At 44.3% G+C, this 13,020-nt stretch overlaps 1 protein-coding gene across 2 annotated transcripts in view; it reads left to right on the plus strand.

The window, feature by feature from the left end:
* The first annotated feature begins 6,159 nt into the window (after window positions 1-6,159).
* The window catches only part of ptch1 (patched 1), a 57,539-nt gene continuing 50,678 nt past the window's right edge, over window positions 6,160-13,020 (plus strand). Inside the window, exons 1-2 of one of the 2 annotated variants that reach the window (XM_030358916.1) lie at window positions 6,160-6,344; window positions 9,152-9,344. In XM_030358916.1, coding sequence (XP_030214776.1) covers window positions 6,342-6,344; window positions 9,152-9,344 — 196 coding nt within the window. In that variant the 5' untranslated portion in view covers window positions 6,160-6,341. Of the gene's footprint in view, window positions 6,345-7,316; window positions 7,890-9,151; window positions 9,345-13,020 lie in introns of those variants that run through there. The other variant, XM_030358915.1, reaches the window with a different exon arrangement.

The following is a 13,020-nucleotide window of genomic DNA, read 5'->3' on the forward strand; positions in this document are numbered from 1 at the left end:
AGGTCCTTCTGTATACATTCAGGGCAGCGCAGGTTTCCTGTTAACGTTGGAGACTTCACTCTTGTCCAAAGATTACAACTTCTCAAGCCAATTCTACAAAACAGACCACTGCCTTGTCTAAATACCAGCCTTCTCCAACATTGTCTATTCCATATATTTCTATGTATATATATATATATATATATATATATATATATATATATATATATATATAGAGAGAGAGAGAGAGAGAGAGAGAGAGAGAGAGAGAGAGAGAGAGAGAGAGAGAGAGAGAGAGAGTGAAGGCTGTTGCCCTTTGGGTGTTCTATTACATATGTCACTAATATTCATAGCAGAGGTGGAAAGAGTACTAAAATATTTTACTCAAGTACAAGTACTGTTACTCTGTTGAAATTACGAGTAAATTTACCGGTCAAAAAATCTACTCAAGTAAAAGTAAAAAGTAAATAATTTAAAATGTACTTTAAGTAAAAGTAAAAAGTTACTTTTTTACAATCAGTGTTTTCTGCCTCTACTGTGATGTGCAAAAGGCCACCTGGGAAATCGAAAGCCCACCTGGCAAATTCCCATTGCCATTGTGACACAGCACACAGTGCTCAGTCACTGCACACAACAAAATTACACAGCAATACACAGATTACCATGCTTTCTACACCGCCCTGACTTTACAAAGCATCATACAAGAAATATGAAAGTCAAATGTAGCGCCAAAATCTCGTAGCTTGCCTGATTGCACCAACAGTTCATGAACAGATGAAAATGGTAAGCCCAATGTCACTGCGAGAAAGACGGTTGGTTTCACCACCGAAATCGTAGTTGGCATTGGCAATGGCAGTTGACAGTTGACCGTTTACATATCTGCGGCTGTCAATTGAAACATTGGGCTTATTTGTTTTGTTTAATATGCTTTCTGGCCTGATGGATGCATTTGGTAGGACGGATAACGGCAGGTTAGCAAGCTAACGTGCTTATACTATTATTAGCCAACTGAATAAGCACATTAGTGGGCATAGTTCTAGCTAACTGCCGTCACAGTGCCAACAGGTTGCTACTTCAATATTGTATTACAGTATTAGCAGTACCATACACAGTTTTCGGGATATGGCTAGCTTGTTGTCAGTTTAAACCTGGAAAGGCACGAGAAACATGACTTACCTCAACGTGCTTTCGGAGATTCAACGTCGAATTCTTGTAAGCTGATATGTTGGACTTCTTCGGCACACATAGTTTACATTGCATGATATAGCTTTCGCCACGTTTCTCCACGAAGCTGAACATGTTTTCAAGATAGGGCCAGGGGTGCACTAGGTTAGAGGATGAACGGCTCGTGTTGGTCTCCTCTGAAGTAGCAGGTGAATCTCCATCGTCTGCCTCCATGTCAGCCATCATCGTTTGAGTGAGAGACAGATCGTACGCGCCAACACTCTTTATAAAAGAACTAGGTTCTAGGCTAGAATTCTAGAGCTGCCGGCGCACAGGGGCACAACGTTCATCGTTTTTTCATCCCATAATTCATTACCAGAACACTTTTTTTTTGTTTCAGTGAGATTTTTTTTTACTCAGTAACGCTTGTGCTGTAAAATGTACCGAAGTACATTACTCCAAAGAAAATGTACTTGAGTAAAAGTAAAATTACACATTTTAAAAAGTAGTTAAAAAAGTACAAGTACACAAAAAAGCTACTCAATTACAGTAACGCGAGTAATGTAATTCGTTACTTTCCACCTCTGATTCATAGCATATTCATGCCTCTTTTTGGCCCCTCTCTCTCTGTCTCTTTCTCGCCCACTCTCTCTCAGTTTCTCTCTCTCTGACTCTCTTTCACCGATTTTTTCATTCCTACCTGTTTACTCTTTTCGGAAAAATGTAGCCATAAGTTATGCATATGAGGAATATGTTGAATATAAGCGTATTTGCTATTTTCTGTGAGGTCCTGCCAAATCAAACTTGACACACACATCTGCACGCACACACACAAACACACACACTTACACACACACACACACACACACACACACACACACACACACACACACACACACACACACACGCGCACACACACACACACACACACACACACACACACACACACACACACACACACACACACACACACACACACACAGACACACACACACACACCACACACAGACAGACAAACATCCCTTTTCTTTTTCTTACATCTGTTGTTTTGGTCAAACAGGGATGTTTGGATTTTACAACACAAACTTAACATTGTTTACAATCCAGAGAGCCGAGACACTCCAAATAATTCAAAGAACCGTGTAACGCAAATGAAAGAAGGATCCTTCCTCTCACTCTTCTAATCGAGTTATAGCGTTTCCTATGATATCACATTGTGTGATATCATACACCTCACACTGCTGCAGTAGGGGGAGGGGGGGGGGGAGAGAGATGGGAAGTGAGTGGTGAGTGAGGGGAGGGGCGGGATTCTTTCCTCTCTCTGGGTTCCCTCTGAGCTGCCAGGGCTGTGGATACAAAAGGCCGTGGGATATTGGTAGAGGTAAACAGAGGCCAGGCGGTGCTGTGAGCTGTCAAACAAGCGGCTGGTAAGATTGAAGCCAACCTTGGGTTGGAACATAAACATCCCAGCAGGCCATCACTGCTCGCCGCTCAGCCCCATACCACCTCACTGGCAGCCATGACGGGCCCTGGGCGGGGTGGGATGGGGGTGGGGGTGATGGGGCAGGGGCCAGGGGGCGCACAGCTGGGCTGACGTTAAGAAAGGGATGGTTCGTTTTATGACTTGGCAGAACAATTGGAAATAGTACCTGGTTGTGTGTGTGTGTGCGTGTGTGTGTGCGTGCTTGTACGATGTGTGTGCATTGTGAGTGTGTGTGTGTGTGTGTGCACATGTGTGTGTGTGTGTGTGTGCACATGTGTGTGTGTGTGTGTGTGTGTGTGTGTGTGTGTGTGTGTGTGTGTGTGTGTGTGTGTGTGTGTGTGTGTGTGTGTGTGTGCGTGTGCATGTGTGGGGGGGTAGCATGTGTTTGTGCATGGGGGGGGTCGGGTGAATGTTGTGTGTTTGTGTGCACATGAGGGTGTGTGCGTGTGTGTGTGTGTTTGCGGTGCCCTTTGATGTATTAGCACAGTCAAACAAAAACACACACACTTACACACACGTACAGATGTAACCGTATTCATGTTATTATGAAGATTTTTAGATAACACATATAATGTCAAAAGTCTGTGTGTGTGTGTGTGTGTGTGTGTGTGTGTGTGTGTGTGTGTGTGTGTGTGTGTGTGTGTGTGTGTGTGTGTGTGTGTGTGTGTGTGTGTGTGTGTGTGTGTGTGTGTGTGTGTGCGTCTGTGCGTGCTGGGTAGGGAGGTAGCGAAAGAGATAGAAAGAGAAGAAGAAGACAGAAAATAGAGAGTGAGAAAGAGAGACAGAGAAAAAGAGAGCGGGCCTTCCTACTTAAGATCTTGAGTGCATTTGTTTCCAATAAAGAGGTGTGCTTTGTTTGCATTCTTTCCTTCAATGTGTTCCCCATTTTTTTTTTTTTTTACCAAATGTTCAAATGTGTTCCCTGAGATAGTTTTAACTGTTATGAGTGTGTTATCATGAAGCTTCACTCACGAAGCTATAACAGCTGGTCGATCCCATCCATTCATAACCGTGCCACCAACAAGGGATTTGCATCTTATTGGTATGTTCACAGGTCAAAATACTTACCTGTAATTACATTGCATTAATTATCTATTTATAATAAATCCATTCAAGGGATCAATTAGAAACGGTTTCAAACTGGCTGCATAGAAATGCATAACAAATGCAAAATGTACATGACATAAAAGTATTTTATCTAAACACATTTGAAGTCAGGATAACCTTATCAGCCAGTTTAGAGACGGACAGTGGACCTAGCCTAGTGTCAGACTCATAACAACCTTCATTAGTTCACTAAGAAACCACTTGGAACGAAAAAATCCACCAGCAAAATATGAATAAGTGCATGGCCTACCGGGGGTACTTTACCCTCTCCATCTCCTTCGCTTGGTTGCGGGCCAGTCGTGAGTCTTGATTGGTGTGAATCCCTTCCAGGGGTCAGAGAGTTGATTGGTCGACGATGAGGTCATCACGGGCCAGATGCCCGACTCCACTAGATCCTGATTGAAGCCTTCGTCTCCTTTCCTCTTTGGAAAAAAAAACAAAACCATACGGATCTCAGAGAGAGCTGTGGCACAAACGAAACAAAATACAAAAAAAGATACAAAAGAAAAGAGTACAATAGGCAGTAGAGAAATCCTCAGAATCGTACCACTATATAATAGCAGGCCTGTCGCACAAGTTACTCAAGTTGGTCAGTGCGCATGTTCCAAGCAGCCTGCAACTCACACACACACACAGCACGCGCTAACACACACGTACACCGCACGCATGCACGCACACACATACACACCGCATACACACACACGCGCGCGTGCACACACACACACGAACACACACACGCGTGCGTGTGTGTTCGAGGAAATTATTATGCTTGTTTCATTACGTAATAGGCGCACCAAAATGTTATACGTTGTAACATTATAGGCAAAATGTTATTATATTATGCGCTCAGAAATTTGTTACATTATCGACTGGGTTTTCCACTCGCGGAAACTCCAGTAGCCTATTATCTAAATATGCCTACGCATTTATATAGTAGTTATTTTTATTGGTTATATTTTGTGATGCATTATATCACAACATCAACGGCCTGAAAAATGTCACAAATAAATGTGTGTGTTTGTGTGTGTGTGTGTGTGTGTGTGTGTGTGTGTGTGTGTGTGTGTGTGTGTGTGTGTGTGTGTGTGTGTGTGTGTGTGTGTGTGTGTGTGTGTGTGTGAGTGTGTGTGTGTTTGTGTGGGTGTCATGATAAAATGTGAAGACATGTGAAGATATTTTCAAATTTAACATATTCAGTGTTGAACAGCGACAAACATGAACCAAATAAAAAGGAAAAACATAATGTGTGCTTATGCAAAGTGAGATCGTAAGTTGTCGTAAGTACACAAAGAATTGTGCAACTGCAAACATTGATCACAGGTGCGGGTTGGCATACAATATAATGTGTGGATGCGGCCCAGCTGACCTGCATCAGGACGGACTGGCGGTCCTAAGGCATGCTAAACATGTGAGTATACATGTGACATTAATACACAGCCACTCAGCAACACTCATGTGGTAACTAGATAATTAAAACATTTTGTGAAAGCCATATGTCCTATTAATGAACTTTTTACAGCTTTGCGACATCACTTGGGAATTTGGGAATAACAGAATGTAAGAAAGAAAATACAAATGCCTGACAATTCGTGATCATTTAATTTCCGCAACTCAGGTGCAAGTGGCATTGGCAATCATTCATTATCGAACGAATATGCTAAAACTGCGGTAAACAAGTGATCCATCTGATGTACATTACCGTAGCAGGTAAATACAAAAAAAAAAAAGATGTTCATGTTTGGTCGAGGGTGTTTTTGGCATCTTATGTGCATGCGTATATCATTAGTTGACACAGATGCTTTCAATATAATTTCCCAGAGCATTTTACTGGCATATCTTTACAGGGCTTCACAGTATTTGAAGAAGAGACTACAGGTTTTCCACAATGACCCACAACTCTTTGATGGAGTCCTACAGTGTTACTACAAGCCCAACAATGACTTGCGTTCAGCATGCTGATTATCACTCATTCCCTGAGCCGTGGGCCCACCTTTTATAGGTAAAATCCTGCAATGACAATGTATTTTCCCCCGGGGGTATAACAGGTGTGGGATTCAAAACCTGTCATCCATAAAGGGCCAAACTCAAATTCAGCAAGAAATGCCAAAAGAGAAATCTGGGGTGGAGGTACAGTTTGGTATAAGATGTCTACTACTTACTATGCTTCAGTATTGGCCTGTGTGTGTGCATGAGTGTATGTGTGTGTGTGTGTGCGTGTGTGTGTGTGTGTGTGTGTGTGTGTGTGTGTGTGTGTGTGTGTGCGCGCGCGCGCGCGCGTGTGTGCGTGTGTGTTTGTGAGATTGACACCAGAGATGATGCTGTGCCTGGGTTGATCGTGTTTACAGTTTTAGGCTAATCACGTGATGGGCAAAAGGGTCCACCCACGTGGCCAGGACGACGCTGGTTAATAGCAACAGGCATGTAATTGTGAGAGAACACTTTCCAACGCTGCGCAGGATGCCTAAAACCAAGACGGATTATGGCGCGTTCAACCCTTTATTCTCCTAGTGATTATAAAGGCGCTCTTTCATCTTTACCATAGTTACAAGGTTCAGAGTCCACGGGGGACGGATATTATTGATTCATAGGAGAACCTTCCCCCAAACGGAATATGGTAAGTGGCCGACTTGCAGCCGGTGGGTGCACGGGCTGTTAATGCGTGCAGACGGTTTAATAAGCCAGGTGAGAAATCTTTGGCCGGCGTCGTACAAAGCGGCTGACAAAGCGGGATTATTTTCTACCGGTGGCAACTCTATTTAGCCTGCAGGAAAGAAAATGTGTAACTGATGTGTAAATGTTAAATGTTGTGATCAAAGTTTTCATCTTCACACAGAGTTGCTTCATGCATTTTCATCAGTTGTGTTCAATTGCAATATTCAACTACTTGAAATGGTTTAATAATATGTTGGCTTTTTATTAAGCTATATTAAAACATTTTATATTTTAAACAAACGTAAAATATAAAACACTTAAAATAAAGAAAATTATAAAAGATGTATATTATGTTAGGATGTAATATAATATTTATTTTAATATTTATAGTGACCTTAAATTACACTTTAATGCCATGTAATGTTTAGAATGCATGGAACGTAGGCCTACTCTAATTTAATCTAATTGAAAGGGTTATAGTGTTTGTATCGTGAATCCATTCCATTTTGACGCCGTAGGACGAGGTTTAGGACCTCCCTAAAACCGATGAAATCGGAGGCTTTACTGGTACGATCATGGTGGCGCTACAAAGAAAATAAACGTTAAAACTTCACTTTTCACATTCCACCAGACCTCTTGCCGATCAGAAGCGAGTACCTGGCACTGCACTGGTATTTTCTCTGAGAAACGCTCCTTTAAGCAATGTGGAAAGCCGCAGAGTCGACTATTGGTTGGCTTTCCCCGAGACTCCCCTGAAGTTTGAGATGCACACACGAGGGCTCTCTGCCTGGGTGGTCGCTCTACTTTAGTGAGCTGTTGCTAAGCAGCTAATAATAGTCGTGTTTGCTGAGTAATTTTTGCCCTGCTGGAACCAATCAGAAGCAAGAAAGTCCAGCAATCTGACAGCCCGAGAGGCGGGATCTTGATTCTCTTTGCTTCACCCCTCCTCCTCTGCCTCCAAATGGAGAGAGCTCTTTTTTCTCATCTATTGAATCTCGGCCCAGGGGAAGACCACAGAGAGCCTGCAGAATGCTACGTTTGTCGACGCTCCTTCGCCGCGTTTCTGTGTATGGGAAGCACTTCGCTCAGCTCGCGTTTTGAGACGACCTACTACTCCGGACACACGGTGAATGTACGCGGCGGTGGAGACCCCAGGATCGCGAAATGTTGGGATGGAAGGCGCAGATTTTGACTCGCCGTCTCCAACAGGACTATGAAGTACTTCACGGGTGTGAGATCACCGAGAGTGAAACTTTGTTGCCTTGGGATATCTCTACACGTATTCGGGGACGTATTATAAAGTGGAAAACGATCACCTTCGCGCAGTCTCCGCAACATGGCCTCGGCCGCTAATGCATACTCTGAGCAGGAAAACAGAGAGCCCGACCGGCCGAGGATAACGCGGAGAACCAGGGGGAACTATGCCCGCACCGCGCCGCTGGATTTGGAGTATTTGCAGCGACCAAGTTACTGTGATGCGGGCTTTGCGTTGGAGCAGATATCCGAGGTGCTTATTTATACGTCCTGTTATAAGCCAAGTTGACAGGTCTTTTGCTTTAATTTGTAGCCGCTAAAGTGGATCACTATAACCCAAGTTGTCCTACTTGGTAACGGGATAGCTGGGGAAAGTGCTGGTGTGGAGGTACGGGGGTCTGAAACAAGCCTGCCGTAAACCTTTTCCCTGGTTGGGTTTTACTCGTGCAGATTTCTCAATGAGTGCGATCGCTTTTTGAAAAGGGCGCTACGGCTACTACGTTATTCGTCAATAGTTTGGAGCTACTTAGCTTCTAAACTTTGCCCACTATAACGGTCCCTGGACGGTGAACGGCAACGCGTGCAAAACGTTCAAGCTTATAGTTTCAGCGTGTTCCAGACTCGCACTCTACTCAACCTAACACGTTTTCATCTGGACATACACTATAGTAATTAAGAGCCTGCCCTCCAAAACCGTGCACTATATTGTCCCTTACTATGCGACTCGGTTCGCCGTTCACCTCGCTTCAAGCGAAATCCATGTGGCTGCCCTCTTCCGTTCACAAATGTTGTCGTAACTCCCTCAGTGATGGCTACTCCTCTCCCAGGTCGGGATCCCACAGGCAGCTCTATGGGAACGGACATGTGTGGCATGTGGGGTTCGGCCAAACAATAGTCCCATCCCATACGCCTTTTCATCGCATTATTGTTATTATCAGGCTACCACTTGAGACGGCTTATTCTGTCCGGCTATACCGTGTATTATACACATCCCTGCTGTTTCTCCCCCCCTCACTCCCCGGAGAAAGCTGTAGTAGAGCCTATGGGGTATTTGGGGGGTCGTGCTTTGGAAAAATCCCCAAACAATGCTGCCCTGACAACTATCTTGATTTACCTCCACGTTGGAGGCCTGGCCCAACCACAGTCTAACACAGCCCACCAGGTCCTCTGGCTTACTACTATTGACAATCTTTGGCCAAGACTTTAAAAAACTCATTCATTTCTACACCTGAAACCATAGGGACGATTCACTGAGATTAATTTGTGTTCCGTTTATTCCTATTATTTATTTTTTCGTTTAGAACTACCTTATAACTAGGCTAGTATTAAATTGTTGTTAGATTGTTTTTGTACATGCAGTATTACATATGAGTGTTTAGGTTACATTTAATAAGGATACATTAGCATATTAGACAGCGAAATTACCTCCAGTTAAGTTAAGCATTGTGAATTGATTGTTCCTCAGTTGAGACTTTTGATTGACCATAATAACCTGGGCATCTTGTCTCGTCGCAGGGGAAGGCGACTGGGAGGAAAGCACCGCTATGGCTGAGGGCGCAGTTCCAGAGACTATTATTTAGGTTGGGCTGTCACATACAAAAGAACTGCGGAAAGTTTTTGGTGGTGGGCCTCATGATATTCGGTGCTTTCGCCGTTGGATTACGGGCAGCTAATTTGGAGACGGACGTGGAGAAACTTTGGGTAGAAGGTAAGAAACTTTTATTTTTATTTTCATTGCATGTTTTTCTAATCGTAGCCCATGTCATGCATTCTTCTTGACAAAAGTAAATTAATATTTTTCAATGATCGATCGAGGTGACAAGACGTCATTTTGGGAATTTTTCATAATGACACAAAAAAACAAACTTGTATCTCTGCTATCCAATGAGCACGCATGGTTGTCCTCGATAAGGGACTATCATTTAACTAAAACTAAAGTTGTAATTAAACTCATGAGTAGCTCTGAGGAAGGAAATTCTCTCAAAGCGGCCATTTTTTCGCGCGCGTGTGAGTGCGTGTGCTTGTGTCTGTGAGTGTGAGTGTGAGTGTGAGTGTGAGTGTGTGTGTGTGTGTGTGTGTGTGTGTGTGTGTGTGTGTGTGTGTGTGTGTGTGTGTGTGTGTGTGTGTGTGTGTGTGTGTGTGTGTGTGTGTGTGTCTGCCCCCAGCAGTTGAATGTGATCCGCACACAGCTCAGAGACTGTGTGTGGTCCCGTTTTGGACAGCTCTCAACTTTCCAAAAAGATTTGTCTCTGGCTGAAGGGAAAAAGCGGAGTGCGGACAGGAACTCATGTTTATGGATTGGTTCACCACTGTTCCTTTGGAACGACGTAACGAAAATAAATAGTGTTGTTACAAATACGGAGTTGGTCCGTGTTGTGTATGCATGGGCGGTATTTAGGTCTAGGCTAACGCAAAGGGGCAGCGGGGTTTTTGTTCCTTTGATCTACTGCATTCCAGAACTATGGTGGAGAGGCTGTTATTGAAGTCATGAATGGGGCGCCTATTTGCAGTTTTTGGTGATTTACCATAGTGATTGTCAAGGGGAAATAATTCACAACAAAACACCCTCATTCTCCTTTTTTTTTAAGTTTTGCTCGCTTCACTTGGTCATTCTAGCCTCCACACGTTTACATCGTTCAGCGTTACATTTTGAAGTCCGAATTCAGTCACTGTTCAATATTTTCCTCCAGGGGTCGTTCACTCCGTGCCATGTTTATTTACATATTTTCTTTGATATCTTGTTTTATTGTTTGGCGCATGCGCAAGAGACAGCTATACAAAGGCTGATACATAAACTCTGCACTATGGTTATTATCGAGTTTACAAGTTTTCGCACCCCTAGAAAATGTAATTATTTTAGAACGTATGCTATTATGACTTATATCATTGTTATAACTAACATTAATAATACTTGGTCATTATTTATGTACATTTGATGACATTATTTCACGTTTCATTTACACAACATCAACAAACACCTACATCCCCATTTATGTGTGAAAGGTGGTAAAAAAATCCCTCGTAGGAAAATATCAGCTTTCAACTGGGGTATACAGTATAATGTTGCTTTATAGTGGTGATTTCCCTTGCCACTGACCACAGCAGAATCTTCACTATAATTGAAATAGTGACCACACAGTTCTGATTAACTAGGTCTGGCCTCTCTTAGATAGTGTGTAACATTGATGGGAGATGTCTCACGGTATCTCATGCCAAAAAAGTTACACACAAGCTTGTGCTCTCTCTCTCTCTCTCTCTCTCTCTCTCTCTCTCTCTCTCTCTCTCTCCCTCTCACACACACACACACACACACACACACACACACACACACACACACACACACACACACACACACACACACACACACACACACACACACACACACACACACATGGTTGCGACACACACACTCCGGCAGAAAGGCAGAATGGACTGGTGGTTTTCTAGGTCTCTGGACATGAGGAGTTCCAGATGTTGGAAGGGAGAGATCTGTTTGTTTAGATTAGCCCGCGCAGCTGAGGGATAGATTAATGCTGCCTGGACAGTGGAGCGCTGTGCTGGGTCTCGCCGCGGCCACGCTGCTGGCCCACGGTCGAGCGGAGCGTAGACTAAGGAGAGGACACCAAACCACTGTTTGCGTTTCGTCCGGACCTGCCCTCCAGGCAACCCATGGAGAAGTAGGACCCACCCTGGCCCAGAGACTGTGTGGGCCGCACGTTGTAGCGCGTGTCCACCGCAACGCACACCCAAACACACTAACACAAGCGCACATACACCCACACACACACACACACACACACTATAGCTCGTCTCGATCGCAAAGCACACCCATACACACTTACACACATACCCCACACATACACAATTGCACACTTGCATGTCCACCGCAATACATACAGACCCACAATGCAGCATGTATCCAACACTCTGCACACATGCACACACTTATTCACAAACACAGATGCACACATACACAAACATACATCCACACATACATACACAATCTCGCTCTCTCTCTTTATCCACAAAAGTGAGCCTGTATTTTCACATCCTATCACGTTTATACCCCCCCCCCCCCCACCCTGAAGCCTGCTTGGACAAACGTCTCTCCTTGCACAGAGCTCACTCAGCACTGTTTATAAACACTCTGCACACAGGAAGTTGTGTTTATTAGACAAAGCGACAGAGAGTGATCGACGGTCGAGCTGAGCACCGTCTCAAACAGGGAGACCCCCCCCCCCCTCCTTCACCTCCAAGAATGTGTGTGATTTTGTGTACGTGGGTGGGTGTGTGATTTGAGGGTTCAGAACATTCGCTCAATGTTCAGGAGAGGATATTCAGTGTTGCTGTTTTATCCCGATGGTCCACGGACATCTCGTGTGCAAGAAGTGTGTTTTGCCCTTTTTTTAAAGGACTGTCACGGAATCAATGATGTAAGACGTGAGGTTGCGGTTTTGGTGCGGTCGCGTATCTTATGATAGTATCCCCGTGTGCGGCTGGTAACCAGCCACATCTGTGTGTGTGCACGGGCAGGCTGTCAGAGCCCATGCCCGCTGGCCGGGGAACACATTTACATGCTACTTCAATTTTCAATTTGGAGGATAAAGTGAAGGCAAAGCAAAGCTGCCACAATGTCCACATATGGGAGCCAAAAACATTGACATTTCATGATTTATATCTTGATTTCTCTGTGGGGTGTGCTGTTTTCGCAACCAATGCAAAGAAAAAGAACCAGAGTGTGATCAACCTAGAGGTATTTGGCGGAATGTGTTAAATGTTTTCATTAAAAATGCAAAGGAGGAAAGCCGCACAAACGGGCTCAAAGATCAGGGCGTCTCCTTGTGTCTTTCCACAGTTCAACAAAGAAATTCAACACCATCATACGAGCCGTTTGAAATCAATGCCCAAAAGAATAATAATTTGAATTGATCAATTTAATAAATTCATGGCCTGGCACGAGTGTTCGCCACGGCCCCCACTACGACATAGAGGCGGGAACCCCCCCTGCCCCCCCCCCCCCCTCATTCTTTATGGTTCCCCCGCCTGGCCCACAAATGGAAAGTGGACCCATCCCAATGGCATTCTGGGTGAAGGCAAACACAGGTCAGATTGTAAAGAAAATAGCAGCGCTGACTGCCTCTAATTAAAACAGTATCACGTAAACATTGGCCTTCCTGTAGCAGAGAGGGAGGGAGAAAGAGAGAGAGAGAGAGAGAGAGAGAGAGAGAGAGAGAGAGAGAGAGAGAGAGAGAGAGAGAGAGAGAGAGAGAGAGAGAGAGAGAGAGAGAGAGAGAGAGAGAGAGAGAGAGAGAGAGAGAGAGAAATGAATGGAAAGAAATGGAAAGAGAGGAAGAGGGATGGTGAAAGGGAGACAGAGAAAGAGG

The sequence above is a fragment of the Gadus morhua genome, chromosome 6 (assembly GCF_902167405.1).
Source record: "Gadus morhua chromosome 6, gadMor3.0, whole genome shotgun sequence".
Lineage (NCBI taxonomy): Eukaryota > Metazoa > Chordata > Actinopteri > Gadiformes > Gadidae > Gadus > Gadus morhua.